Below are 25,710 nucleotides of genomic sequence, written 5' to 3'. Positions count from 1 at the left end.
ACTTGGGACCCGAGGCAGAGCACATTTCTTTGCAAACTGGGGGTGAGAGTGGAGGGTCCAGGGGTGCATATTCATTTCACACAACTCTTGTCAGGGCTTAAATGTGGAGGAGGTGTGAATTCTGGGTGCTGCATTTGTAGGAAAAAAACAAGTCAATGCCACATACAAATCAGGTCATGGCAGAACTGTGACTCGTGACATGTCTTTTGACTCCTGTGCTTTACGCCCCCTTTCTAAGTAAAGATTTCACCACTGAAATGGATGAAAATGGCAGGGTATGCAGGGGGGAACTGGCGCCAGCACCTCTTTACTCAGAGTCGAGGCTGTCATCAAGCCCCTAGATCCAGGGACAATGCAAGAAAGCACGCTAGAGAAGAAATGACTTGGAGGAGAAAACAGCCACATGTCCACCTCAAAACAGGAAGGGAATGGAAAAGAAAAATAAAATACAGGAAGGGAGAAGACGGCCTGAGGAAAATGGCGGAGTACACAGAAATAGTGTGGCTTTCTAAGGGAACACCTGCTGTTTCTGCTGGCCTGGCACCCACGCCCCCTCCTTCTGATAAATGCGCCTCATTTCTTTCTGAGGCAGTCACCTTAGGGTAGAAACACAGGGCCTGGCCACTCAGCACAGAACATCCCTCCACAGGGTGGGCAAGCCAGGTCCGTCAGCACCAACGAGCATCGGCTCCCAGACTCCAGCTGCAGCCCGTGGGAAGGAGCAGCTCCCTTTCCACTCGGTGGTAGGCTGGCAGGATGCGAGCCTCTCACGGCCAATGGTTGTCTGTGCACCCGGTCCAGCCCCGCCCAGGCCTCCCAGTCGCATGAACGATAACTGCCTTTTGTGCTTGAGCGAGTCTGAGTTGAATGTCTAAATCTTACAACTACAAGAATCCTAACATAGCCTCATTAAAAAAAATAAAAGTCATTACATTTCCTACAGTCACAATTTCCAGATGGGGAAAATGAGGTCCAGAGCTTGAGGAGGCCATCCAAGGCACACAATAGGTCTAGCTGGTGAGACAGGACCGTAGGTCCCATCTCCCATCTCCTAGGCACCTCCCCCATCTACACTGTCCTCTGGCTTGAAAATGTGCCTGACACCCTTCCAAGTCACAGGAATTAACAGCTGTGTGGTTTCACCCAAACACAGATACAGTCTAAGGAGAGAACACCTTCAAACAGGAGACTAACTAAGAGATCAAATAAACAATTCAAAAAGCCCCAGAATACAGCTGCTGCTGCCCAGTTAGGTGTCTCTTTGCTGGACAGGCCTGTGAAAGTTGTATTTATTTACAGTGAGCTGGGTGGGAAGACAAACATGCATTCGAGAAAGCAGGAGGGCACTACAAAGCCAAGGAGTCGCGGACAGCCTCGCTCCACCGGGCTCTGAAGTCTGCATCAGCCGCCCAAGTAAAGCCTCTGGGGAAATTCCTGGGCCCTGCCTGGCACAACCTGGCTGAGTAACCGCCCAGAAAACAGTGTTTTGGAGGCTGGTGAACATTTCTCCCCGTGCCCCCTGCACAGGGCAGGTGGGCCCAGCCTGCAGGGAGTCCTTCCCCCGACCCCAACCTGGGAGCTGGGACGGCAGCCTTGCTGAACCTCTGAAGCCCCTGTGCGCCAGGACTGGGCCGCCTGGCTGAGTCATTTGATTGTGTGTTTGAGGCCAAGCCTGCCCTTGTCCACACCACGGTTAGTCACGGCCCCGGCCTGGTTAGACAGCAGCCCTTAAAAGGACTGGAACAAAAGAGGTAGCATCTTTCCAAAACAAAATTGACGAGAACACAGGGTGCAAAATGGGGTGAAGTCGTCCATTTTTCCCCCCCGTATGGCTACAGGACAGCTAAACCCAGGGGTTTAAGCAGACAGTTTTCTCCCAAGTTAGAAAAAAAGTCAAAACGATCCAAATAAGCAAACACGTATGGCTTACCTTGTGTCTGCCCCTCACCTCCCCACCAAAGTGACATTTGTTGGCAAAGGTTTCCCAAGCCAAAAAGGAATTCCTAAACCAAGATGCTTACTGCACACTTTGAACAGAAATAAAAGCGTACTAGAGATCTCAGCCTTAAAAAGAGGGCTGGTGGCACTGGGGAGACACTCTGGTTATACTTATCGAAATGTGATCGTGGCATTCGCTGAGAACTGCCAAGAAAATCAGAATGGGGCCAGCAGGGTGGGGATGGGGTGGGGTTTGGCTGCCCAATTGCAGCAAACTCCCCAGAACAAATGTGTTCTCAGTCACTGATTTACTGAGCTGCTCTGTTTTCCAGCTTCAGAGGCCCTGGACGCACACAGTCCGGGCTGATGGGCTGGGGAGCTGACTGCAGAGCAGCCACTGCTAGCCCAGGACTCAGGAGGATGGCTCGCAGGAAATGCTCCCCACACCCCCAGCAGAACACAGCTGGGAGCTGAGGAGAGCCCGTGTCTGTCCCAAGAGGTGTGGTGGGAGCTCCCCTCTGGCGAGCAGAGCCCCTACCCCACTTGATCCCATCACCTCCTCCACCCTGAGTGCCTGGGGCCATGGCCAGAGACCCCATCTGTGTGGCTGTGAGCCTGGCCCATGACACAAGCAGCTGGACAGTTCAAGCTTGCTTCATCCCAGAGCAGACAACGCTCTCCAGATGGAGGAGGTGTTAGCATCTAAACGACAGGGGGGTGAAAAATAAACCAGAATCATTCCTGACAACGGCAGAAAAGAGGACAAAACGATTCTGTTTATTGAGCACATAGGCACCAAACACAAGTGTACCTCACTCTAAACAGATGAGGGCTTGAAAAAAATCTTTATGTAAGAATCTAGGGGATTATATTTGATCATTTGATGCCAAAAAACCATAATCTTATTAAAAGCACCTAATTTCATTAAACATGGGTTATTTTTCTTCCTGCAGTGAACTGGAAATAATGACTTCTGTCAAAAATCATAATCCCGGGTTATCGGGAGTAATAAGAACAGCAGTAATGATAAAGATTGACAATAATAACAGTAGTAACAGTAGCGGGAGATACTTATGACATGTGCCAGGCACTGCTCTGAGCATGTTACTTGTATTAATCTGTTTAATTCTCTTAATAACAAAGTATACTTTGTTATCAAGAGGTTACTATTTGTTAGCCTCTTGACAGATGGGGAAACGGAGGCACGGGGCTAAAAGGAAAGGGCCTTGCTCCAAGCCACCCATCCGACAAGGGCAGGCCTTGAACCAGATCTGCCCACAGCTGCTTCCCAGTGGCTGGCTGTGTAGAATGAGGTACACCGGTGCCTGGAATGACAGCTGCACCCACTGACACACAAGGGGGACCAGACACAGAGGACAGCCTGGCTGTCAGGTCGGCGTTCACGGGCGCAACTCACCTTCACTCTCCCCACTCGTCTTGGTGCCTTTTGAACCACCCTCTGTACCTTTAGCCTTCTCGGCGTCTTCTTGGGCATCCTCGGCGGGCCCTTTCTCCTCATCTTCTTCCTCCCCAACGTTTTTGTAGTTGGGTCTCTTTTGCACCCGCCTCTTGCCCTTGTGCTTGTTCATCTCAAGGGACCGCTCTAGCGTCTCGGTGGGTTTAATGAAGCACCGAATGCTGGGCTTGGCCTGGAAAGTCAAACCAAGGTAACAGACGGATTTGAACGTTGCAATCTCACTGGCTCCTCTCAAGCTTCCTGAGAGTTTCTGCCCCAAGAAATTCCTTTCAATACAACAAATTCTACCTCCTCGTTGATTATTATGACTATTATTAACATCATCACTATTAAATAATCCAAACCACAGCACCAGCTACCATTTATTGCCCACAGTCCTAAGTCACTCTGCACTTAACCCACACCAGCTCCCTGCTTCCCAAAGGTCAGAAACACACTTTGAAAGTGGTACTTTTATGGTACTTTCTACGTGCCCGATGCTGTTCTAAGGGCTCTGACTATATTATCTCACTTAAAGTTTACAAAAACCCCACAAAATAGTACTGTTGCTATGCCCATGTTATGCTCAGATGAGAAAACTGAGGTTCAGAAATGTTACGTGACCGCCCAAGGCCACACAGCCAGGAGGTGGCAAAGCTGGGATTCAAAACCACTTACCATCTGCACAATTTATGTCTTAACCACAGCACACTATTAACTTCTAATTTAAATATATTTATTTTAAAAGGAACTGTATATCACAACAGAAATGGAACACCAGTGTACCTTGCTAATATAACAATAAAAAATAGAAAAGAAAAAGCAACGTGTATTGGATGTAACCAAATGCTGGCTCTCTTTAGAAGGGGAGCCTGGCAAGTATGAGTGATAAGTTAAAGCTCATCCCCAAAGGAAGCCTGCCCCCAAGGAAGACGTTTTCCCCTGAAAAGTCGGAAGGCTTCTAAGAGAAATGAAAAAGACCTGTGTGTCACCATGGTTCATATCCTGCGTTGTGGAAAACATGGCTGTATCTCAGTCCTTATAGCAACCATGAGATGTAGGGATTATCAGTCCCATTTTACAGATGAGAAATGAGGTTCAGAAGGGTTAAGTGACTTGCCCAATGTCACACAGCTACTGAGCTGCAGAGTCAGAATTTGAATTGAAGCTTGCCCAATCCCAAAGCCCACGCTCTTTCTAAAATAACAGTGCTTCACCAGGAGCTCAAACTCAGTTCCATGTTTAGTGCTCTTTAAAAAGTATTTACATGCAAATGAACCAGGTCTAGAAAGTAGCAAAGACCACACACACAAATAAATTGTCCCTGATTTGTTTGGGGCAGGATTCTGATTGAAGTGTTTTTCTCCAGGGTCTGGATGATATTCCGACATCATTTTGTCATTGAAAAACAGAAAAGTTTTAAAGTAAACTTTTCCATTATCTTGATATGGTCTATCCATCTTATGAATTTACCCCAAACAACCACCAATTGTGTTCTGGGGGCCACCGTACCTTGCCAATAAGTGGAATGTGCTCCAAGAACACAGATTAATTTCAATAACACTCAAAACAAAACCTAATTGAAAGTTAAATTAGCATCTAAATCCAGACATTAATTTTTATTTACCTACTTTGGATCATTCATCCACAAAAATGACAGATAAATTGAGACATGATTCTACTGTCCAAGAAACCCAGATAGTGAATTACAGATGCCAATAACCAAGAGCCCAGAGAAGGGAGCGTGCCGGGCGCGCACCACTTGACAGACAGCATCAATCAGAGCCCACTTAGGACGCTGTGCGATTGAACGCAGCCCCGGATGCCCCCCTCATCCTCTCCTAAAGGACCCAAACCCGCTAAGTTAGGGCCCCAAGATGAAGTGACTGTTTCCTCTGATTACCACTTACTCCCAGTGAATTTTAGAGCATACCATACTCAAAGCTTTTCAGAAACAGAAAACTGAGACCAAATGCAGAGCAAAACACCACTCAGTTAGAAGCTGAGAGCAGAAATTCACATGGATAGATGCAGAAACCTCTCCCTGAGCTCTGTATAGACTTAGATGTACAGAAAAACCGGCAGCACTAAGGGAAGCGGAGCAGTGCACGAGTTCCAGGGCTGGTCAGAACGGTGTGAACCCCAGCTGAATCCTACATGAGTGGTGGGGCCTCTCTGAGCTTCTGGCTACTTGTCTAAAACATGGAGCAATTCTGGCTTCCTAGAACTAAAGGAAATCAGGGATAGAAAGTTCCTTCAGAGCCTGGCAATGCACTAAGCAAACAACAGTTACCTTCCTTTCCCTGACTATACTAAAAAAAAAAAAAAAAAAAAAAGTCAACTGTGAAAATAGATTCAAAAACTTTCCAAGGGGTCTGCTTTTCTCCATGATCAGGTGTTGGGGAGGGAGGGGGGAAGGATGCTTAACAGGGACATTTCAAACCTTTAAAATGCAACCTACCCAGTAAATAGCTGGAAATAACCTAAATGCCCATCAACAGGGGAGTGATTAGGTAATTATGGTCTGTCCATAAAGTGGGAATCCACGTAGATGTTAAAAAGACTGAGGACTTTTTATATCTACATAATGCTGATGCGGAAACAGCATCAGGATAAAAAAGCAAGAACAAGAAACAAAGCAGAGTCCCTTTTGGGTAAAGCTTTATGATGGTATAAACACAACTTTTCCTGGAAAGCTGCATAAGAATATATTAGCATTTCATGTTGGGGGAAAGAAAGAAGGCAGGTGGTACTGTGTGTGCACACCCACAGAAGTGCACTTAAGAGTTTTTCATTTCTATACCTTTCTGTTTGGTTTGAAATTTCTAATCATGTATGCATGCTAACTTCTAAAAAAGTTCAACAGGGATCCTTTGGACACTGGAGTTATAGACTTTATTTTCCCCCCTTTTCTTCTATATTTAAAAAGCCTGATTTTTGTTGTTGTTGTTAATACTAACAACATCAAGATCCCATAGTTATCATGGAGAAGCTGATATGGTGTGGCTGGGAAATGTGGGCAGGCATTCCTGATCATTTCTGCTGCTTCTCATCAAGAGCCTTCTGGCTGCTAGCCCCCCAGGAATCTCTGTGTTACACTGGACAACCTCAGATGTTCCAGACGAAAAGCCCCCAGGAGAAGGGCCACCTCGCACCCCACTGTGCTCGCCCACTAAACCAGGAACCTGGAGCAGGGCAAGCCTTGACAGGCTGCTGAATGGTGGCCTGTATCATAACACATCCAATGTGATGGAGAGAACAAGAAGAAAAGGGAGGGGCGATGAAGAAAGGAGCCTAACATCTCAGGAGGTGTGCTTAGTAGAAGAGCCAGCATAGTGGAATCAACCAGAAGAAATGGGAAAGCTCACTTCAGAGTCAAAAAACAGAAGGCCTTTGGGTTTATCTTCTCATAAAGAAAGCACACCACACATGCCTCAGAGAAAAGCCTTCTGCAAATAAGGTCTAGGTTTCCCAAAGGCCGCAGGCTCGGGTTTCACCAAGGGCTCACCTCCCAGGGCCCTGGAGTCTGAGCTGCAGGAGGCATGGAGACTCGGGGCGCTCCTTGCTGACTCCAGAGATCCTGCCGGGTACCCGAGTGGGGGATGCAGGAGGAGAGCCTTGGGCTCTGTGGCTGGGACATTCAGGCTGGCTTCTGGGGTCAGAGGCAGCTGAAGGCCAGCAACGCCTTCCGCCAGCCTTCATGCCTCCGACCTTTGGTCCTTGTTTCAAAGTTAAATATCGAAAAGGTGACTCCCCAGGGGGCAGCGATAACTAAGGCCTTTCAGGGGCTGTGGGATCTGAGAACAGGTTCTGCAAGGACAGTGAGAGGGGTCAGGGGCAAGGGGTCAGGAAGAAGGACGGAAACATGCAAGGCCCGGGCATCTGAGTGGAAACGGAGAGGCAGTATCACCAATGCCACAGACATCAAACGGAATGTCCTCCACTAGTTCTTGGTGCAGCCCTTTGAAAGACCCTGACACAGACTGGACCAAGTTGCAATCGATCAGTCGAGGATTCCGTTCACAGTTAAAAAACAAAACTATCAACTTAAAACATGTACATGTACACCATGTTTTCCTGTGTTGATAGATATTTGCATGACAGTACACAGAGCAAGGTCTGGAAGGATACACAAACTGAAAACAGTGGTTCCTTTTGAGGAAGATACTGAGGTTGGGGGAACTTTCACTTTCTACTCTAGTCACTTCTGTATCATTCAGTTGTTTTACCCCAAGAAAGTATTACCAGTGCCATTAAAATGTAAAGAATACCTTTAAAGAATGTACCTAACGCCACTGAATTGTATACTTAAAAATGGTTAGTCCATTGTAAACATTACTTGTTATAGGTATTTCACCACAATTTTAAAAAAAACTTTAAAAAAGGCACCTCTGAAAGTCAGAGTGGTGATTAGCTGGTGGGAGGGGGGTGGGGTGCTGGTTACAGACTGAGAAGGAGCTGCATGGGATGCCAGAGATGTTTTCTATCTTGACCTGAATTACAAGCTTTCCCTGCAATCTGAAAGTAGAGCATTCCCATGAAACCTTCTGTAAGCCAGGACGGTGCAAAGCAAGAAGCAATTGCCTTAGGACACATCTTGCTAACAGATATGCAAAATAAACGGTGATAAAGCAGATGCTCACAGACACAGTACAAAGCTACGGGGGTTTGACGCTGAGGTGCTGAGTGTGGTTCCCGGGAAGAAGCTCCCACTGCTTGGGGTGCGCACTGCCTCTGTAACAGCTGCTGCAAAACCAACACTGTACCTTATTTTCACTTTTCACCTTTTTTCGTAAAAGTGAAAATCCTCTTTAGATTTCTTTCAGTCTTTTGCAAAGTGGGCTTTGGTAACAGAGAAGCAGCCTCAAGCAAACTTTTGAAAAGTGGGAGACGCCTGCACACATTAATGTAATCATAGGTACAAAGCCATCAAGCAGTACAGCGAAGATTACTGCACTTTTATGCACTTGACTCATGTTATCCCTCGATTTTAAAAAATGTTTGCTAGAGGATTTCCAATAAATTCAGATCGTCATTATGCCCTAAATATAAGCTAGGAGCAAATCAGACAACTCGAGAAGCTGGCTTCGCGGCAGTAGCCAGGGGGCTGAGCCCCGACTAAACACCAGGCGCTGGGCTAGGAGCTCACAGACCAGCCAGGAGCTGCAATGTGCTGCTGTGCATCCCACATGGACACCAGGAGACAGAGGACACTGCGGGCACAGAGGAAGAGTGGGGAACTGTGCTAGGACAGGGGTGGGTGGGTGGGGAGCTTTGGAAGCCTTTGTGGCAAAGGAAATGACTGGTCTGAGTCTTGAGTGTTAGCAGGTCACCGGAATACATGGGAGTAGAGGAGAATGGTTTGAAGGCCAGCTCAGAGCTCTGGACAGTCACCTTTATTTCTGTCAAGGCCAGGACCACCTGGAGCTGGTGCACGTGGTGACAGCAGTGGTGCCCTGGGACACAGTGTGCTTGGCCAGCTCCCAGGTAGCAGCAGGGGGTGCTGCTGAGCCAGTCAGGTGGCCTCTCCAGCCAGTTGTTCAAGAAGGAGTTCGTGATGCTCATGGCCTGGGAAAAGAGGTCTGTGGCCCCTGCCTTGGCACATACAACCTGTTGAGTGGGTTTCCTGGTGCCACTCAGTGCTGCAGAGGGAAGGGGAGAAGGCAGCATGGGCACAAGAGGCAGACCACCCAGGGCAGAATCCTGACTGAGAAGAAAAGGAGGGAGAAAGAGACTGGTGGCTGGAAGGGGCAGGTAAGGGAAAGGACAGGTGACATGGCCCGGAATTCTGTCTGGATTTGTGGGAGCTGTCACAATGGTCAAGCTAAGAGAGCTCACCTTCCAGGCTTTCCCAGGCCCTAGTCTGCTCACCTTCAGAGGAAGCAACTAGAATCCTTTTCCTCAAACAGCTTTCTAAGGGACTTGAGAACTAGGAGACAGGTTTTCCTCTATGGAAGAAGGCAGGTCATGATGCTAACAAAAACATGTGCAGCATAAGGGCAGACCTGAGCCCAGATCTCTGACCCACTTGCTGGCCAAGCGAGCAGCGAACCTGACCAAATGAGCCTCAGTTCCCCCATCTGAAAAACAGGGACAATAGCAGCTCCATCACACGCTGCCATGGGGCTGAAGTAAGATGCTGAACACAAAACAGCTGGCATGACGCCTGCCACAAAGAGGCACTCTAGAAATATTTATTCACCTTCGAATATTGCCCTCCCACCCCCGCCCCGGCAAATAGATCACTAGGCTGGAAGAGGTGGCAGGGGAGGGGGGCTAACTTTTAAAATCCAATCAAACTAGCAACTTACCATTCGCTGGCTTTCTGGTTTGTGAGTGCGTGAGACTCACCTCCCCAAAGTGCTCCTGGGCCCCGGCCCCCCTCCCTGACCTCCAGCCTCTGGCCCTGCAGGGTGTACGGCGCAAAGGAAGGGTGGGATCCACGGGGCGCTGGAGCAGTCGGAGTCCGGCTCGCTGTCCCATGCACCCTGCTTGCTGCTTTCTCCTCCACGGGCCTCAGTTTCCATGTGTATCAAATGGGCCTCACATTGGCACTTCCCCGTAGGGCTCCTGTGAGGTGCCCAGAGGTAGTAACGTGCTTTCTTGTTATTTTTTTCAGGTAATGATAACAACCATGGCTAACACCCAGTGAGCATGTGCAATGTGCCCAGCGCTGCTCTGGGCACTTGACATATACTGACTCACTTTATCCTGCAAACAACAGAAGCGGGAGGGAGCTGCCAAGGGCGAGGGACTTGCCCTAGGTCACTGCTCATGAGAGGCAGTGGTTTGAACCTGGGAAGTGTAGCTTCAGCGCTCCCCACGTGCTCAACCATTCTGCTGCCCCACTCAAGCGTTCACTCCCTCCCACAAGCACCTGCCGAGCCTCCCCATGTGAGCCCAGTCCCCTGAAGGGTGGATGTAAAGGCCCTGCCATACCGGGGTCACACTGCTCGGAGGAGCAGGTAGCCCTACTTGGGGACAGTCCACACATCACATCACTTACTGGGTGGCCCTCTGACCTGACAGGCATTAGGGACGAGCCCAGTGTGTAATTATTTCCCATTTTTGTCTCACATGCACAGAGCTCCAAATGTCACAGGGGTCACAGTGACCCAGGTTTACGCCAACCGTAACCAATGGCACTGCAGCACAAGCTTGGCAACTGGCTTCGCAGGGAAGCAGGGCCGCTAATTGCCGCCAAGCGAGCCTATGCTCATTCCAGAACGAGGTGATCAGCAAGCAAACATCAGACGCAATAAACTCCTGGGTGATGTATGGGTGCGTGTGCTACATGCCAAACCCTGAGTGACACGGGGCTGCTGAGCCAAAGCCCACACACGTGTCCAGAATTCACAACTGCAGCCACATCAGCGAGGCGACTGGGCCACACAGCTGAGCTTAATGGCGAAAATAAAACCCGTGGCGGGGGAAACATGAAGAGGTAACAGGCCACTTCCATTAACAAGAGGAGCATGGCTTTCTTCCCCACGATCGGCCAATTATCAGGGAGTGTTGTGGCGGCCAAGGCATAACCCAAAGCAGTGTGCATTTATCTGGAATCGGAGCCCTCTCGGAGCTCAGACGCCTTGCGCTGCACACAGACGGTGCTCAGACTCTGTGGGGACCCGCAGGTCACGTCAAGATTGTGTTGGGACTTCTTAGAAAGCAACCTCAGGGTGCTGCTGGGTCTGTAGGAGACCAGCCTCATCCCCTGTCCTTCCCCCTGGTCATCTTCTCTGTCCCTCTCAACGTCTAGCATTGCCTAGTCTGTCCCTCTGACGCTGCATCTGGCACTCCATCAAGAACTAATGTATGCTTGTAGGATGAATTAATCCCAAGATATTTATGATTGAAGAGGCATGTTCAACGCTCATGCAAAATAAAATACCCTGTACTCTGATTAAACAGTGACAAACCAAGCACTTAGTTGGTATTTCTTTAGAAGGAGTATTTTACATCTTGTTCTCTAAGAAAACATAATGAACTATGAAGTAGTGGTGACTCTCAGTGACCTGAAATGTTCGGTCCAGAACCCCACATCTCACGCTAACCTGGAGACCATCATTGGGGATGGTGGCAGAAGAGCACGAAGTAGAAACAGCCTGGGGACTTGGGGTTGGATGCGTGCAGTCCCGCACAATTGGGGGATGACAGAATGACCCCTTAACCCCTGTTAAGTTAGCGTTGGCTTCCTCATGCAGAGAATGTGATGATGACACTACCTCACTCCGTGGGTTATTAGGAGCCTAAAATGAGCTGGTAAAGGAGGCGAATGAGCGCGCTCCTCGTTTGTAAAGTTTACACGTCCCCCTCCCCCGCTGACCCAGCACGCTGCTTGCCTTCTGGCCCCTCTTCCGATCCCAGACAGCCAGTTCATAACCAGCAAGGTCTCTGGCCCACCATTTTCCGTGCCTTGACCTCCCAACCCTCACCACCACCCCACTCTCATCAAGGTGAGCTCCTCATCCTTCGTCCTCAGATCCGGTGTCACCTCACCTCCCTCGCCGTCATCTCCCAAAGCTGTTTTCCATGTCTTCCCAGACGCAAACCTTAAATCTGTGTTGACATGCTTGTTTACCGTCTGTTTCCCCACCAGGATGTCAGGACAGGGACCTCATCTGTCCATCTTGCTTGTCCTGCAGCCCCTGAGGGCAGCACCGCGCCAGCCTGGAATGGGTGGGTGCTCCTGGAATACCGTGGCGGGAGGTGGGGGAGGAGGGAGAGCAAGCACGCCAACCAGTCTGGCATGCGGTCAGTGCCTGACAGAGGGGCGCTGCTCCTGCTAGGGACGGACCACCCACAGTCCAAGTTTCACCCAGAACAATACCGATGGCCCGAATAAAGCCCTTTCAAGTTTCTTTTCTTTGCTCATGAAGCTTTCAAGAATCTGCCCCCATACCTGGCTAGAGGTTCCCGGGGCGGGGGGCTCCCCTGAGGTTATGAGCATCACAGCAAGTGGTCAGTGGGCAGTCAATCTCAGGCCAGCCAGGACTCAGAGCTCACGGGGGCAACCACACTATCCATCCTCCAGGATGAGAGTTACACCCACCCGCCATGCTGACTTGTCCTAGGTTGGGCAGTGAGTGACCGGAGTGGCCCTATTCTTACCCATGTGCGGACCCCCAGCCTCCTGTCAGGTGAAGCACCCCCCCAACCCCCGAGCAAAACCCAGTTTCCTGGATGGAGGACTTTGGCCCTGACCAGGACGGGATTTCCTTGCTCCTTAGAGATACGGTGCTTGCTGTCCCTGTTGAGATTCATTATTTCAAGACAACTGAAGTTGTCTTGCATGACAAACACCGTGGACCCTGAGGTTAGGATGTTCCCACTTCCCCCAGCATAAACTCCTGAGTCCTCCGATGGCCTGAAAGGCGCCACCTGCTTCGGACTCTCATTACCGCCCCCCCCGCCCCGCCCCGTCTCATCCCCCACCACGCCTCATCCCCCACCACACTCTGCCTCACCACGCTGCTCTTTGCCGGTCCTGACACACCAGGCACACCCGCCTCAGGGCCTTTGCACTGGCTGTTCTTTCTGGCCCAAATGCTCTTCCCCCCAGATTTCTACATGACTTGCTCCCTCAATTCCTTAAAATCTACGCTCTAATGTCACTTTCCCCGTGAGGCCACCCTATGGAGAAGTGCACCCCTCCCAAGCCTCCTAGCACAGCCCCCCTCCCTCCTCTGCTTCACTATAGCTGCTCTTCCAGAGCTCGTCTCACATCAGAACATGCTCTGCTGTTCATTAAGTTTTATGGTTCCTGTCTCTCTTCCCACTACGAGAGAAGCTCCCGGAAGTCAGGGGGTCTTTGTTTTGTTCATGGTGTCTCTCTAGTCCTAGAACACTGCCTGGTACACACCCAGTAATTATGTATCGAACAGATGAATAAATAATGCTGTCCCAGCTTCAAGGAACCCAAAGTCTAGTTAAAAAACTCAAATGCCGGGCTTCCCTGGTGGCGCGGTGGTTGAGAGTCCGCCTGCCGATGCAGGGGACATGGGTTCGTGCCCCGGTCTGGGAGGATCCCACATGCCGCGGGAGCCATGGCCACTGGGCCTGCGCATCCGGAGCCTGTGCTCCGCAACGGGAGAGGCCACAACAGTGAGAGGCCCGGGTACGCAAAAAAAAAAAAAAAAAAAAAAATCCACCTCAAATGCCCAAAGGGGCCTGGCCACTGATAAAAACTCACAAAGCCCCAGGGCACAGACAGCAGAAGTGGTGGGTGCCTCCTTTTCCTGTCCCCACCCTTGATTTTCCTGATTTCAGGCGAGACCTGGAAGAAGCCACCAATGGCTCAATGCAGACTAGGGGAGGTCTCCATTCAGTGACACTGCCTCGCCCCTCCGAGCCACCTCTGAGCGGTCTCCAGCCTGGTGGCTGCCCCAGTCCGTTCTGTGTCATGCTGCTGGGCAGACAGAAAAGCCAGCTCAGGCCTGAGTCACAGAACCTTCTCCGTGCCCACCCCCGCATTACCCACTGTGTTTTGCCCTGTCAGCTCCTCCAGGCTGTAGCCATCCAGAGAATCCCTGGCCCTCCTCTGTTCCCTGGACCAGGACCTGCCCCTCAACCCCGCAGGTCAGTCGCCGGTGGCCCTGGCTACAGGTCATGCCTCTGTGAGCCTCCACGCCGCAGGGCTTCCATCAGCTGTGCAGCCCCCTGCTTCCACACAGGAGGAAGGGAGAGGCGACGGTTCCTACGTGGAATGTGCTGCACCCTGGATTCTCTCTGATTCTGTTAAACCCCCATGGCCTACGAGCCAGCGCTGCCACACACAGGGCTCTGCAGGCAGCGGGGGCGCCTGGGAGCTATAACCCCATTGAGGGATAATGGGCTAGACCACAACGGCCCCGCAAAAAGGGAGAATACACACAAATTCTAGTTCTTTGTGGGAATGCTTGAAATGGTGCCAGCTAAGGCCCTTGATTTATACAAGTCTATTCTTTCCCTTTGGTGTTCCCGACCAACCCCCTCCCAGAAGCTGATTACGACTTTCAGGAAGAAGAACACGTGTGCTCTGGAACCAGCATTGGTTACCCTGGGGGTCGCAGGTAAGGTCAGGGGCACCGAAAGATATGGGGGAACTCTAATCCCAGCCGCAGAGGGCTATTCTGCCCGATGCATTCAATTCTTGGGGGCCTCTGCTGCCGTCTGATTCAAGCCTGGTTTGGAAAGCCTGCCATGCACTGGCAACCCGGGGACCCAAGCCAATGATGAACTCTCTGCTTCTGCAAACACACAAGCCAGAGAAGCCAGGCTGCTACTTCCTTAGCTGCCAGCTCCACACACCACGCCCCAGCAGAATCTTCTGCCAACAGAGGGTCCAGCTCCCAGGAAGGACAGGTGTCACGTAGAGAACCGGTGGCTAACATTTTGAGTGTGCGCTCACCCTTCTGGATCCCCCAAGAATCACCTGGAGACCATCCCAACTGGCTGAACTGGTGCCTATAGAGAGACAGCAGATGTTCTCATTTTGGGACAAACAAGCCTATTCTGCCCCAGAATTCTGTCCCCACTCTGAATTCAGAGCCAGCCAACCACGTAAATGCACGCTGGCTGGCTAAGAATTTGCACTTTCCAGAGTAGAATCTGGGGCCAGCTGAGGTGGAGGCCCAGCTGCACACAGAGGCTCAGCTGCTGGCACTAGACGGCAACGTTCACAACTGGTGCTGTCACCGCTGTCGTCACAGTAGTCGTCATGGCTGCTACACTTGACCCTCTGCGCCCTTGTGTCTGGTCACAGGACACCTCCTTTTGGGGCACACTAAGTGTGCCTCTGTGTTAACCATCCCAAGAAGGGACGTCCCAAGTAGGGGATGCAGGGTTGTTCCAAAGCCTCAGAAACTAAGACCTTTCTTTTCTTTTTCTTTCTTTTTTTATTTTTACATCTTTATTGGAGTATAATTGCTTTACAATGGTGTGTTAGTTTCTGCTTTATAACAAAGTGAATCAGTTATACATATACATATGTTCCCATATCTCTTCCCTCTCGCGTCTCCCTCCCTCCCACCCTCCTGGCACACTGAGCTGATCTCCCTGTGCTATGCGAGCTGATCTCCCTGTGCTATGCGGCTGCTTCCCACTAGCTATCTACCTTACGTTTAGTAGTGTATATATGTCCATGCCTCTCTCTCGCTTTGTCACAGCTCACCCTTCCCCCCTCCCCATATCCTCAAGTCCGTTCTCTAGTAGGTCTGTGTCTTTATTCCTGTCTTACCCCTAGGTTCTTCATGACTTTTTTTTTTCTTAAATTCCGTATATATGTGTTAGCATACGGTATTTGTCTTTCTCTTTCTGACTTACTTCACTCTAAGACCTTTCTGAAGCTAACATCTGCTATTTAGGCCGTGATGTCTGCCAGACTTCGGAATAAGCACATTACGCTGCTGCATTTAATCCTCTCCGAAAATCCACTGTTTTTATTCTAATTGGAGAGGTGAGGACGCTGAGGCCCGGAGAAGTGGACTAGCCTGCCCGGGGACACACCTAGTAAGACGAGGAGCCAGGCAGCCTGGCTGCAGAGTCCATTGCACCAGACAGAATGTGGAACAGCACCAAAAGCAACCCCTCTGCCACTCCCTCCCCACTGTGCCTCTGAGCAGAGAGAAGGTGGCATGTGAGGGTCAGGTTCTAAGAGTCATGAAGGACATCACAAGAGCCCTTGTGACCCCACCGCCAGTTCACCCACTGAGTCATTCGTGCCTGCTGTGAGCCCTCGAGCATCCCCGGCCAGTCCCGGGACAGCATAGGCGACGCAGACGTCTCTAAGACACCGTCTCCTGTCCTCTAGGGGGGCTGGGAAGCCCAGTGAGGGCAGGGGTCGTGTCTTGCCTGGGCACCAGTGCATCTCCACTCAGGGAATGGATGAATGAATGCAAAAACCAAGGAAGCGATTCCGCAGAAACCCAGGATGAAAAAAGTCCCTTCAAAAACAAAAAAGTACCTACAGGTAATGATGCATATCCCATAATCTAATCTGTATGTTCATTTTGCAAAAATAATGAGATGTTAGCAGTTTCAGAATGAGTGTTCTCTTACTCTGCTTCCCCCGACAAGAAACACTATCTGCTCTGCATTAAAATTATAGCAAGAATTATCCCTTAGCAGGAACCATATGATTTGAATGCACAGATGAATTTCAATTAGACATTTATCTAACCATGCTGATGTGTTTTCAATTTAACCCTAAATTACAGACTTTTCAAATAACTCTACTCTCCCCTCTGCTTCTCTCTCTTCAATTTTGGTTTGGTTTTGTGAAATGTCTGCTGGTAAAATGAAGCAATACCAGTAACTTATCTACAAATTACGGGAAGGAGAAAGTAGGTTAAAAAAGACCAAGAAACTTAAAACAAGCATTATCAAACCACATCCGAGTTAGGCAGGAAACAATAGGAGACAGTTCTTGCTCAGAGGGAAGGAAGGTAAATCTTACCAGGACTATTGTCAAACAAGTCACAGATGAGATAAACTCTTCCCGAATTTCAACTGCAGTCATCAGAATACACAAACTTCGAATTCGCACCCAGGGAAAGGCAATAACCGGAAGTAGAAGGCTGACACTTTCACTTGGGCTGGCAATTCCTTCCACACTCAAAAGAATCTCCTTTTCAGTTCAGGTGTCCACCACACGAGCGCCATGCATCTATCACAGCGGAGGCAGGAATTCATCCCAAGGGGAGGCCATTGGGAAAAAGAACAGATCTCCTAGACAATCCTGCCAATTAGAGGGTTCAACTAAAGTGGGTATCCTAAGCTGAGAGGTCACCAGTAACTTCCTGCAATTTGCTTTTGCTCTAATTGCAAATCCTCCATGTATCAATGTCAATATCCTGCTTGTGACACTGTACTAGTGTTTTGCAAGATGTCACCACTGGGGAAAAACTAGGGAAAGGGTAAGGGATCTCTCTGTATTATTTCCTGCAACTGCACGTCAATGAATTGCAATGAAAAAACCCTGCAAACCCAAGCACCCCAACAATCTCTGGGTCCATCTCTTGGAACACCAAGTCTAACTTCGGCAGCGAGGGTCTTATAGGGTCTTATAGACATTCTGCAATGAGCTATTAGCAGCTATCTTGGGCTCTGGAAATCATGTGACAAAACAAAGTCCAAAGGAACCCACTCCATTCCGGTCTGTTATTAACATAAATTTAGTATGAGTTAGCAGCAGGCTGGGTGGGGGCGGACTGGGCAAATCTGACGGCAGACACATGCCTCATCTGATGCGGGCGGCTTCTGAGAAGCTTCCTGCAGGAACATATGCACAACCGGGACCAGATCTTCTGACTGTTCAAGACCATCCTGAAATCTGGACTTTCATGTGAAACTTCCCAAATGTTAAAGTTGGCGATTCATAAAATTTTCTTTCAAACACTGTAAAGACCAAACCAAGCAGCTCTGAGGGCTAGACTGTAGCCTGTCAAGCACTTGATGGGCACTTTAAATCTATATTCTCCCCATCCTCACCACGGCCCTCCCGAGTGGGACCTACACTCGCTGTTTTCTAAATGGAGTAAAACGACTTGCCCAGGGTGACCCACTGGCTGGAGGGGTCCTCAGCAGCCCTGCCTGGGGGCCCTGCTGATTCTTCTGACTCAACGTTCCATTACTTGCATTCATTCAGCAAAAGCGGGTTTAGGAAAGTTGCAAACAAATTATCTCCAGCTGCATCAACACTAAGCCAACTCCACATTCTCTAGCCCATGCGTCGTCACAACATGGACCACTAGGGGAGCCCTATCCTATTCATCACTCGTCACCCCATCACTTCCAGGTTAAATCCTCTCACCAAACACTACTCCTTCCTTTTAGAGCACATATAAGACTTGAGATAGTACACTTGCTTGTAAGCTTAATCAAAATCTGTCTCTCCTGCTGGACTGTAAAGCTCCAGCGTGACAAGGGCTATCTAGGTTTTGTATATCCCCAGAGATAGCATGATGCCTGAGCCAAAGAAGGGGCTTAATAAATACTTCTTGAATGAAGCAAAGAAGGGATAGGCCAGACAAGAACCATGACAAGGCCCTATTCAATTCAGCTGAACTAACGCCACCACCAATGAGGACAGAAGGTTTCTGGAAACCTTTTCAGAGGCTCTAATGAGCCTTAAAAAGCACAGTGGCCCAGCCAAGACACTGTACAGGGGAAAACCCAGAAGGGCAGGGACCTCTTATAATTGTACTCCATGCAGTGCTGGCCCTTCACGCTCCGGGATCACTCTCCAGGATCACTCTCCACCCACTCACTCAGATATGACCAGAGTCGACTGCCCAAGGGTAAGCCCAGCCCCTTCACCTGCGTGCCGACTGAGAACCGGGCTGCAGAGACAGAGCTCTCATGAAACGGCCTTTGTGTAAACACCTCTCATTTCAGACGTGTATGTGGAGCCTACGCTGCAGCAGATCCAATGACAGACAAGACGCCTGCTCAGAGCAGGTAAGACCTTTAACGAGAAGGAACCAGGAGCAAGGGCCTTCCAGGCAGTGCGTAGGGTTAAGGGCACAGGTGTGGAGGGAAGAAAGCACAGAGCACGCTGGGGAAGAAGCAAGCAGGGCCAGGACTGAGGTAGCCCGGAGCTCAGCGTGTGTGTGAACAGGATGGGAGGAGGGAAGGCAGGCAAGACACAGGGCCAAGCAGGGAAAGCCTCGGGAGAAGTCATCACCCTGGTGATCAGGGTTTCCCTTTAGCAGAGCACAAACATGCACAAACCACAAACATGCTGTTTAGGCCACAGTTGGTGATAATTTAAAACTTGCGAGTATCTGCCTAAAAATGAAGCTTTCCAGTGTCTCCAGAAACATGAGAAAACCTGGCAATACAGCATCCACGTTCCTGCAGAACAACTGGAGGCTGGGGTGAGCAACGGCTGCTCACAAAGGACATACACACCCTCCAATTTGTCACAGTCCCCACTGCTCCCTACTACCCTCTCATGGGGCCCGTGTCATTCACAGATGCTCCCTGCCCATCCTCTGTAGATGCTGGTGCCTCGGACAAAGTATTCTCTCATTCGGACCCAGTAACAGTGTCTCACAGATACACAACCGAGGCCCCAGAACAGGACAATTCCATGTTCAATAACACACGCTCAGTCACATCCACTCTTAGTACCCGACCCCAGATTCCTCTGGGTATGCATGTCAAGACTGATTAGGTTCCCTGAATCCCAGACCAGCTTATGCATCATCAGTGCTGTAATAAGCAGGATGTTGGTTTCTGGTTTTAAAGAAACACACATTAACAAAATGAGCAATGGCTTTTTATCAGGGTCTCAAAACAGTCCCCCACTAATGACTTACACAGCTTCTCTGAACATCCTGTTCGGGCTTAGTGTACGTCTCAGACAGATCGCCGTTCAGAATGACTTCAGCTAATGAGTTCACCAGGGGTGCGTGATGTATAATTAGGAAGACCTGGTGAGGGGGAAAAAAAATGGGATGCACATTAAAGTGTGCAGACTTTCAACCTCTTCCTTCCTTGATCTGAAACAACAAGGCTGGGCTACATGAGTCTCAGCAGCAATCCTGGTGGTGCAAAACCCAAAGAATGGGTCACACTGGGGAGAAACCAGTTATACTCTTCTCCTTCTAGGGTTGGGCCCTCCTTCTTTCAGACTGTTACCTATTTGGCTGGCTGTTCTTCGGCGGAAGGAAGTGCATCAAAGCGAGACTGTCCCTCAGGCCGGCTGCAGCCAAATCTGGCTGAAGTGGAGCAACGTGAGAAGGGAGTGCCAAACCCACACCCTCCTTCCTCTCCACAGGCATTTCAGTGTCAAATCCAATTAGGATAAGACTAGGAGGCACCGGCCCAGCACTTCGGTTACATGGAAGAAGGGGCTGGCGAGCCCTGCTCCAATCGAGGACTTGGCAGAGGATGTCTATGCGGAGATCCCATCCTGGAATGAGCTCTGACCCTTGCGGTGGGTTTGAGCGCACCAGAATTCCAGGGCAGCACTGGGAGGTGTGGAAGCCATGGGGAGGAAAAGCCGCACAAGCCAGAGACAGACCGAGTTGTGCCAGGAGGCAACATCAGAAGGTGCTGGGCTGTCGGGGATGGCCCGGCCACCCCACCCTGCTGCCCAGCGTTCAGAGGAATGGCTTGAGTAATCAGGGTACCAAAACCGCCTTGCAAAGCTGGCTCAGACACACCTGCTGGTTTCTTTTAAAATGTAAAGGCAACACGGTACCACAGTGCAGTGTGGGATGTACCGACCATCTGTATATCAGAGGGTGTGTGCGCCCATTTGTATTTGCTTATATATACAGGGAACAGGGTCTCGAATCCTCGGCACTACTGTCAGGCGATACATCTTTGCTGTGGGGGGCTGTCCAGGGCACTGGAGGATATTTGGCAGCATCTCTGGCCTCTACCCACTAGATGCCAGCCGCAGCCCCTCCCCCAGGCGTGACAACCAGAAATATCTTCGGACACTGCCAGACGTCCCCCCGGGTGGGGCGAAATCGCCACCAGTTGAGAATCCCTGGCAGAGTTCTCCCCGTCTCTGGAAGGACCCGGGAAGACCCTGTAACTATAGCTGTCTCTGGGGAGAGAAACCAGGAGACTGAACAAAAGTAGAAAGGCAGCTTGGTTTTCACCTGTTTGAACTTTATAACTTAAAAAAAAAATTATTAAAAAAAATATTGTAGGGCTTCCCTGGTGGCACAGTAGTTGGGAGTCCGCCTGCTGGTGCAGGGGACGCGGGTTCGTGCCCCGGTCCGGGAAGATCCCACATACCGCGGAGCGGCCGGGCCCGTGAGCTATGGCCACTGGGCCTGTGGGCCTGGAGCCTGTGCTCCGCAACAGGAGGGAGAGGCCGCAACAGTGAGAGGCCCGTGTACCGCAAAAAAAAAAAAAATATTGTAAAAAAAAAAAGGAAAGGCGTAAACTAAAACACTGGCTGCCTCTGGGGAGCGGGACTGGGTGTGTGGGGGACAGAGGTAAGAGGGAGATTTTTCCCTACATGTTATTTTGTACTGTTTGAGTAGGGTGAATATATTGTTCAAAAAAATAAATACAATTCAGATTAAAGGTACAGGCAGAATAGACAAATGTGATACCTACCTAAAAACAACAAAAAAAGCACACCTGTTTTTAAAACACCAAAGAAACGCTACCATAAACAATATGACCAAATGGGTTAGCCCATGTCCAGGGCTGTGGCAGGCATTCAAGCATGGGTGACTATGATGATGACGAAGGAATTCAGTCCACAAACATTCAGCGAGCACCTGCTAAGGCCGGTGTGGACACACATGGTGTTCGTTCCCTCCTGGGCTCTGGACGGAGAAAAGCCTGGGGAGGGCCGGTCACTGCAAGGTACGTGGAAGCGTGTGTGGGCCAGACTCGAAAGCCTGTCCGAGTCACGCTCTTGTCCCCAGTGGTGGTTTAGTTTCGGCTGGACAGCATCCTCGTCACACCAAATTAACATCGTTAATGTGAATTTTCTTGGTTTAGTAGCGATGTTTGTAAAATAATTTGTAAGGATGTTCTGATATAGAGTTTAATTAAGGACCGGGATTTATACCCAATTCGAGGTTTTCACACATTCGGGCAACGTGATGATAAAGCCCCATGGAAATGCAGGGGAGCGAGAGCCGTTTACTCAGGCTGAGGAACGCCAATGACAATGCTTTTTGTGAGAGACTGAAACAAGTAATTAGGTGCCTGAGCTGCTGGTCCTTCACGAGGAAAGCAGGAGAAAACGGGTTCTCGGAGAAAAAGTGTGTCCTGACCCCCGTGCTCCTCGGGGTGCACCAGCAGCTGAAGGGTCCTGGGGGCCTTGCCATGGGATTCCTGTGGCTCAGCATCTGGCCTGCTCGGGTCCTGCCAGACTCCCAGAATCCCAAGCAGGAGAAGCTGGCGGATTTGTAATGAGGCGGCGGAAATTGCTGCCAGGAGGGGCGGGGCTTGCACGGAGCTCCATCGCACAGAGGGGCATTCAGGAGTCGGCGTGCAGCTCTGAGCAAACAGAGCCCCCAGAACAAGACTCCGGGAGCAACGTGAGCTGGCCACATGCGGATCCTGGTTGGCCCGGCCACTGAGAAGAGGCCAACAGGAGACAGACCCGCCTCAAACTCAAAACGGCCCAGGGACCAAGTGAGAAGGACATGCTCTCAGCAAAGCAAATAAATACCTGGGCCACTGCAAAAGTGGGAACAGAGCTCTGGTCAAACGTCTGGCTACTTGACAGTCTAATGAGATGGCCTGAGAGTCTGGACTGCTTGTAATAAAAATATTTTTAAAGTTATGTAACTGGGTCACCATGGAGTTTTTCCCTTCTTGTAAATATTATATAATTACGAGAAGGAAACACACTTGTTTAAGAGGGGGAGGCAGACAAATTGGCTCAAGACACAAATCTGGGTGCTAAGCCTGCTACAAGACACTTTCCATAAGGTAATCTGGGAACTAGAACCATGACAAAAGCCTTTAAAAACAGCCTCATTAGTAGAAGCTTGTTAAGCCCTGGTTGCTGTGTGTGTACACACACTGGGTCCTGCAGTTTGGGGCTTATTTCAACATGGCTGAGAACAGGGGCCACCCAGCCCACATTTCCAGGGTATTTAGAAGACTCCTTGCTTGTTTTGGAAACCTCAGGCCCCACAGTAGAAACCAGCTACATATTTGTCAGGTCTGATTTATTTCTTAAATTTCCAAGTACTACCACGAAGAAGATACATAGCCCCTCTACTCAGTGTCGTTACTTTACTTCAAGATGGGGGACACAGAGAAGGAAGATGGGGCAATGTGGCCTGGGAAATTTCTGAAAGGCAGCAGCACTCCAAGGACCCCCAGTGTGCTGGAGACACAGGTGAACGATCAGACGTACCTGGGACAGAAGGTAGAGAGAAACCGGCAGGCTGATTTTCGGTCGTTCTCCTCCCTGGTGAAGGTTGGGGGAAAGAGAAAGAGAAACCTGGGTTACACATGTGAGCAGCACAAAATCCATGAAGCCAGAAGCCATCTGTCTGAAGGAGCAGCGCCCAGCACCCAGACTTCCTCCAAGACCCTAAGATTCTTCTTTCCTGGTGGCAAAGTCCACCCTGCAAAATAAGCTCACAACCTAATCCTATCCGATACCATTTGCAAGGCCGCTATTCTTCCACCTGAGAAATCTTTCACCATGAGTCATGGATTAGAGGCTGGACCCGAGAGAAGAACTAGCTCCTTAAATTACCAAGAATGTTAATTTCCCCCAGCTTGGGCACCGAGAGCCGGAAGCCCGGCAGGAGAGGCCCCAGGGGGCCTGTTCTCAGGAGAGGGGCAGGGAGAAGTTGGGGCACTCTGGTCTCCGAGAAGCCCCTCATTTGTACTGGGCTTCAACAAGCTCCATCTCCTACCAACCCCGTGAGGATCTTCAAGACCCCCGTTTTGCTCAGGCAGGTTGACTGCCTCATCCAATGTCGCAGAATGAGGAAAGGGAAGAGGCAGAGTTTAAACCCACGTCTGAAAACTCCAATTCCCATGCTTTCTCTCTGCCTCCCAGAGCTGCAGCTGGCAGATCTCGTTAGGGTTGCAATTTTCTTTTATTCACTTATTTTTAACAAGAAGCACCATGTTCCATCTCCAAAAAGAAAGCTATACCTCCTTGGGACACATCTGCAGAGGCCGAAGCCCCTGCAGAGTAACCAGTTGGCTCTGTCCCGCCTCCTGCCAAGGCCTCTGTCCCTTAACTCTTAGAGGTACTGGCCGAAGGTCTCCCCTCCTTGAAGTGGCATTTCTCACGGGGGCACCGAGAGCCACCAGCTCAGAATCACTTGCAGGGCAGGTTCCCGGTCCACTCCAGACCCACTGAGCCAGCATCCCTGAGAGGAGTGAGAGGGCATCCGAGGACATGCACTTGAACAGGCTCTATCCCCACAAGGGCTTCGAGCCGTAACTGTGGACAATCACTGCCCCGGAATCTTTTCCTAGGTGCGCTCCATCCCCTCCTGTCCATTCTGTGCAAGTGTTGTGGCTGGCTGGATCTTCTCCAAATCAATTACCTCTGGCAACTATCCGAAAAAGTTACCAGGGATGAGAACACCTCAAGAGAAGGATGCATAGAAACCAAAAGCCTGAATCTGTAGAGGTTTCCTGTTTCCTTCTGATGTCAGTAATCTTTTCTCATTCATTTACAGTCCACACACACACACGCACACACATATACTCTGTCTCTCTCTCCCTCTCCTTCCACCCCCTCTCAGGAAATAAGAGGAAAGGAAAGGGAAGCCAGTGTGCTTTGAAAAGAATCTCCCTCAGGCTCAAAGGCTTGGTCCCTTGCAAAGCCCCGTCCTATTGGGGTGACTGCTCTTCCCCTCCTACAGACGACCCTCAGCCCGGCCCACCTTGTCCTGGTTCTCCAGCGAGTACACGTAGAGCGGCAGGAAGAGCCTGTTGAGCAGGTGGTCTGTGAGCACGTCGTTGAGGAACTCGCAGTTAATGATCAGGATGTCATTGAGATAGTGCAGGTGGTCCAGATGCTCAGCCACCAGGTCACTCAGCTTCCCCCGATTCCGATGCCTGCCGGGAGAAATGCCCATCTCAGCCCGGACGCCAAAGCTCAGAGCCTAGAACCAATGGCCTGAGACTGAGGTCGCAGGTGGCACTTCATTCACAAACGAATACCTGAGCCAGTCCCGAGAGACACCCATCCTGGCCCGACCAGTGGATTTCAGAAAGAGAGGATGGACAGGTCTGCTTCATTCGATCTTAGGGGACTCATGGGGTCCCCCCACTTTCCGGGGGCCTCAGTACAACTCACCCCACCATCACCACAACAGCCCAAAACCAAAGCGGTAAACAAAGCAAAACCCAATGAAGCTCTTAGCAAGCCATTTCAAGCAAGAGCAGCCACTGGTCCAAGCGGCAAGATCCCTTGGCTCCCAAGATAAGCAGCATCAATGGAACAACAAATCCGCGATAATTAAAATGCTCCAGGGGAGTTCTGAAGAGAGAAGCAGGCCTCAGCAGCCGCGTCCGACCCACAGGCCCCGTCCGTATGGGGGGCACAGTGCAAGGACGTGACACCCCACCCCAAGCCCAGGAGGCCCTGCCTGCTTCCAGTGAAGAGTGGATCGGTCTCTGCCAAGGACGAAGCCTTGAAACACCGATGGGGCACTTTCACCTCCCCCTAAGTGCTGTCGGTTGCAAAGAGCAATCTAGCTACCATAAGACCTTTTATTTTTATTATGATTATTATTCAAGTAATAGATGGTCATTGTAGAAGACAGACGAAGAAAATAAAAGCAAAAAGAAATCAAAGTCTCCTAGTCCCACCACTAACAGATAATATTACGTTATTTCCACGTCCCTATAGTCACATCTAAAAGGCA

The 25,710-nt window shown here is 50.2% G+C and overlaps 1 protein-coding gene and 1 long non-coding RNA gene across 10 annotated transcripts in view; one reads left to right on the top strand and one right to left on the bottom strand.

Moving 5' to 3' along the window:
• CLEC16A (C-type lectin domain containing 16A) overlaps positions 1-25,710 on the bottom strand; it is a 210,159-nt gene that overhangs the window by 152,205 nt on the left and 32,244 nt on the right. For 7 of the 9 annotated variants that reach the window (XR_007472300.1, XM_004270181.2, XM_049699758.1 and 4 more), the window contains exons 7-10: positions 24,724-24,898; positions 23,226-23,279; positions 19,696-19,809; positions 3,356-3,587 (exon numbers count right to left, since the gene is read on the bottom strand). Coding sequence is in view for 8 of the 9 variants with exons in the window: in XM_004270181.2 (XP_004270229.2) it covers positions 3,356-3,587; positions 19,696-19,809; positions 23,226-23,279; positions 24,724-24,898 (575 nt within the window). In the remaining variant the exon portion in view is untranslated. The remainder of the gene's footprint in view (positions 1-3,355; positions 3,588-19,695; positions 19,810-23,225; positions 23,280-24,723; positions 24,899-25,710) is intronic. The other 2 variants (XM_012533192.3, XM_049699757.1) reach the window with 1 other exon arrangement.
• LOC125961513 (uncharacterized) lies at positions 16,135-20,598 on the top strand. Its single transcript, XR_007472310.1, has 3 exons — positions 16,135-16,343; positions 18,770-18,832; positions 20,157-20,598. It is a non-coding gene; the product is annotated as an uncharacterized LOC125961513 (long non-coding RNA).

This window comes from Orcinus orca, chromosome 16 (genome assembly GCF_937001465.1).
Source record: "Orcinus orca chromosome 16, mOrcOrc1.1, whole genome shotgun sequence".
In the NCBI taxonomy this organism is placed as follows: Eukaryota; Metazoa; Chordata; class Mammalia; order Artiodactyla; family Delphinidae; genus Orcinus; species Orcinus orca.
The sequence above is the reverse complement of the archived record's forward strand: the minus strand, read 5'-3'. Positions and strand labels throughout refer to the sequence as shown.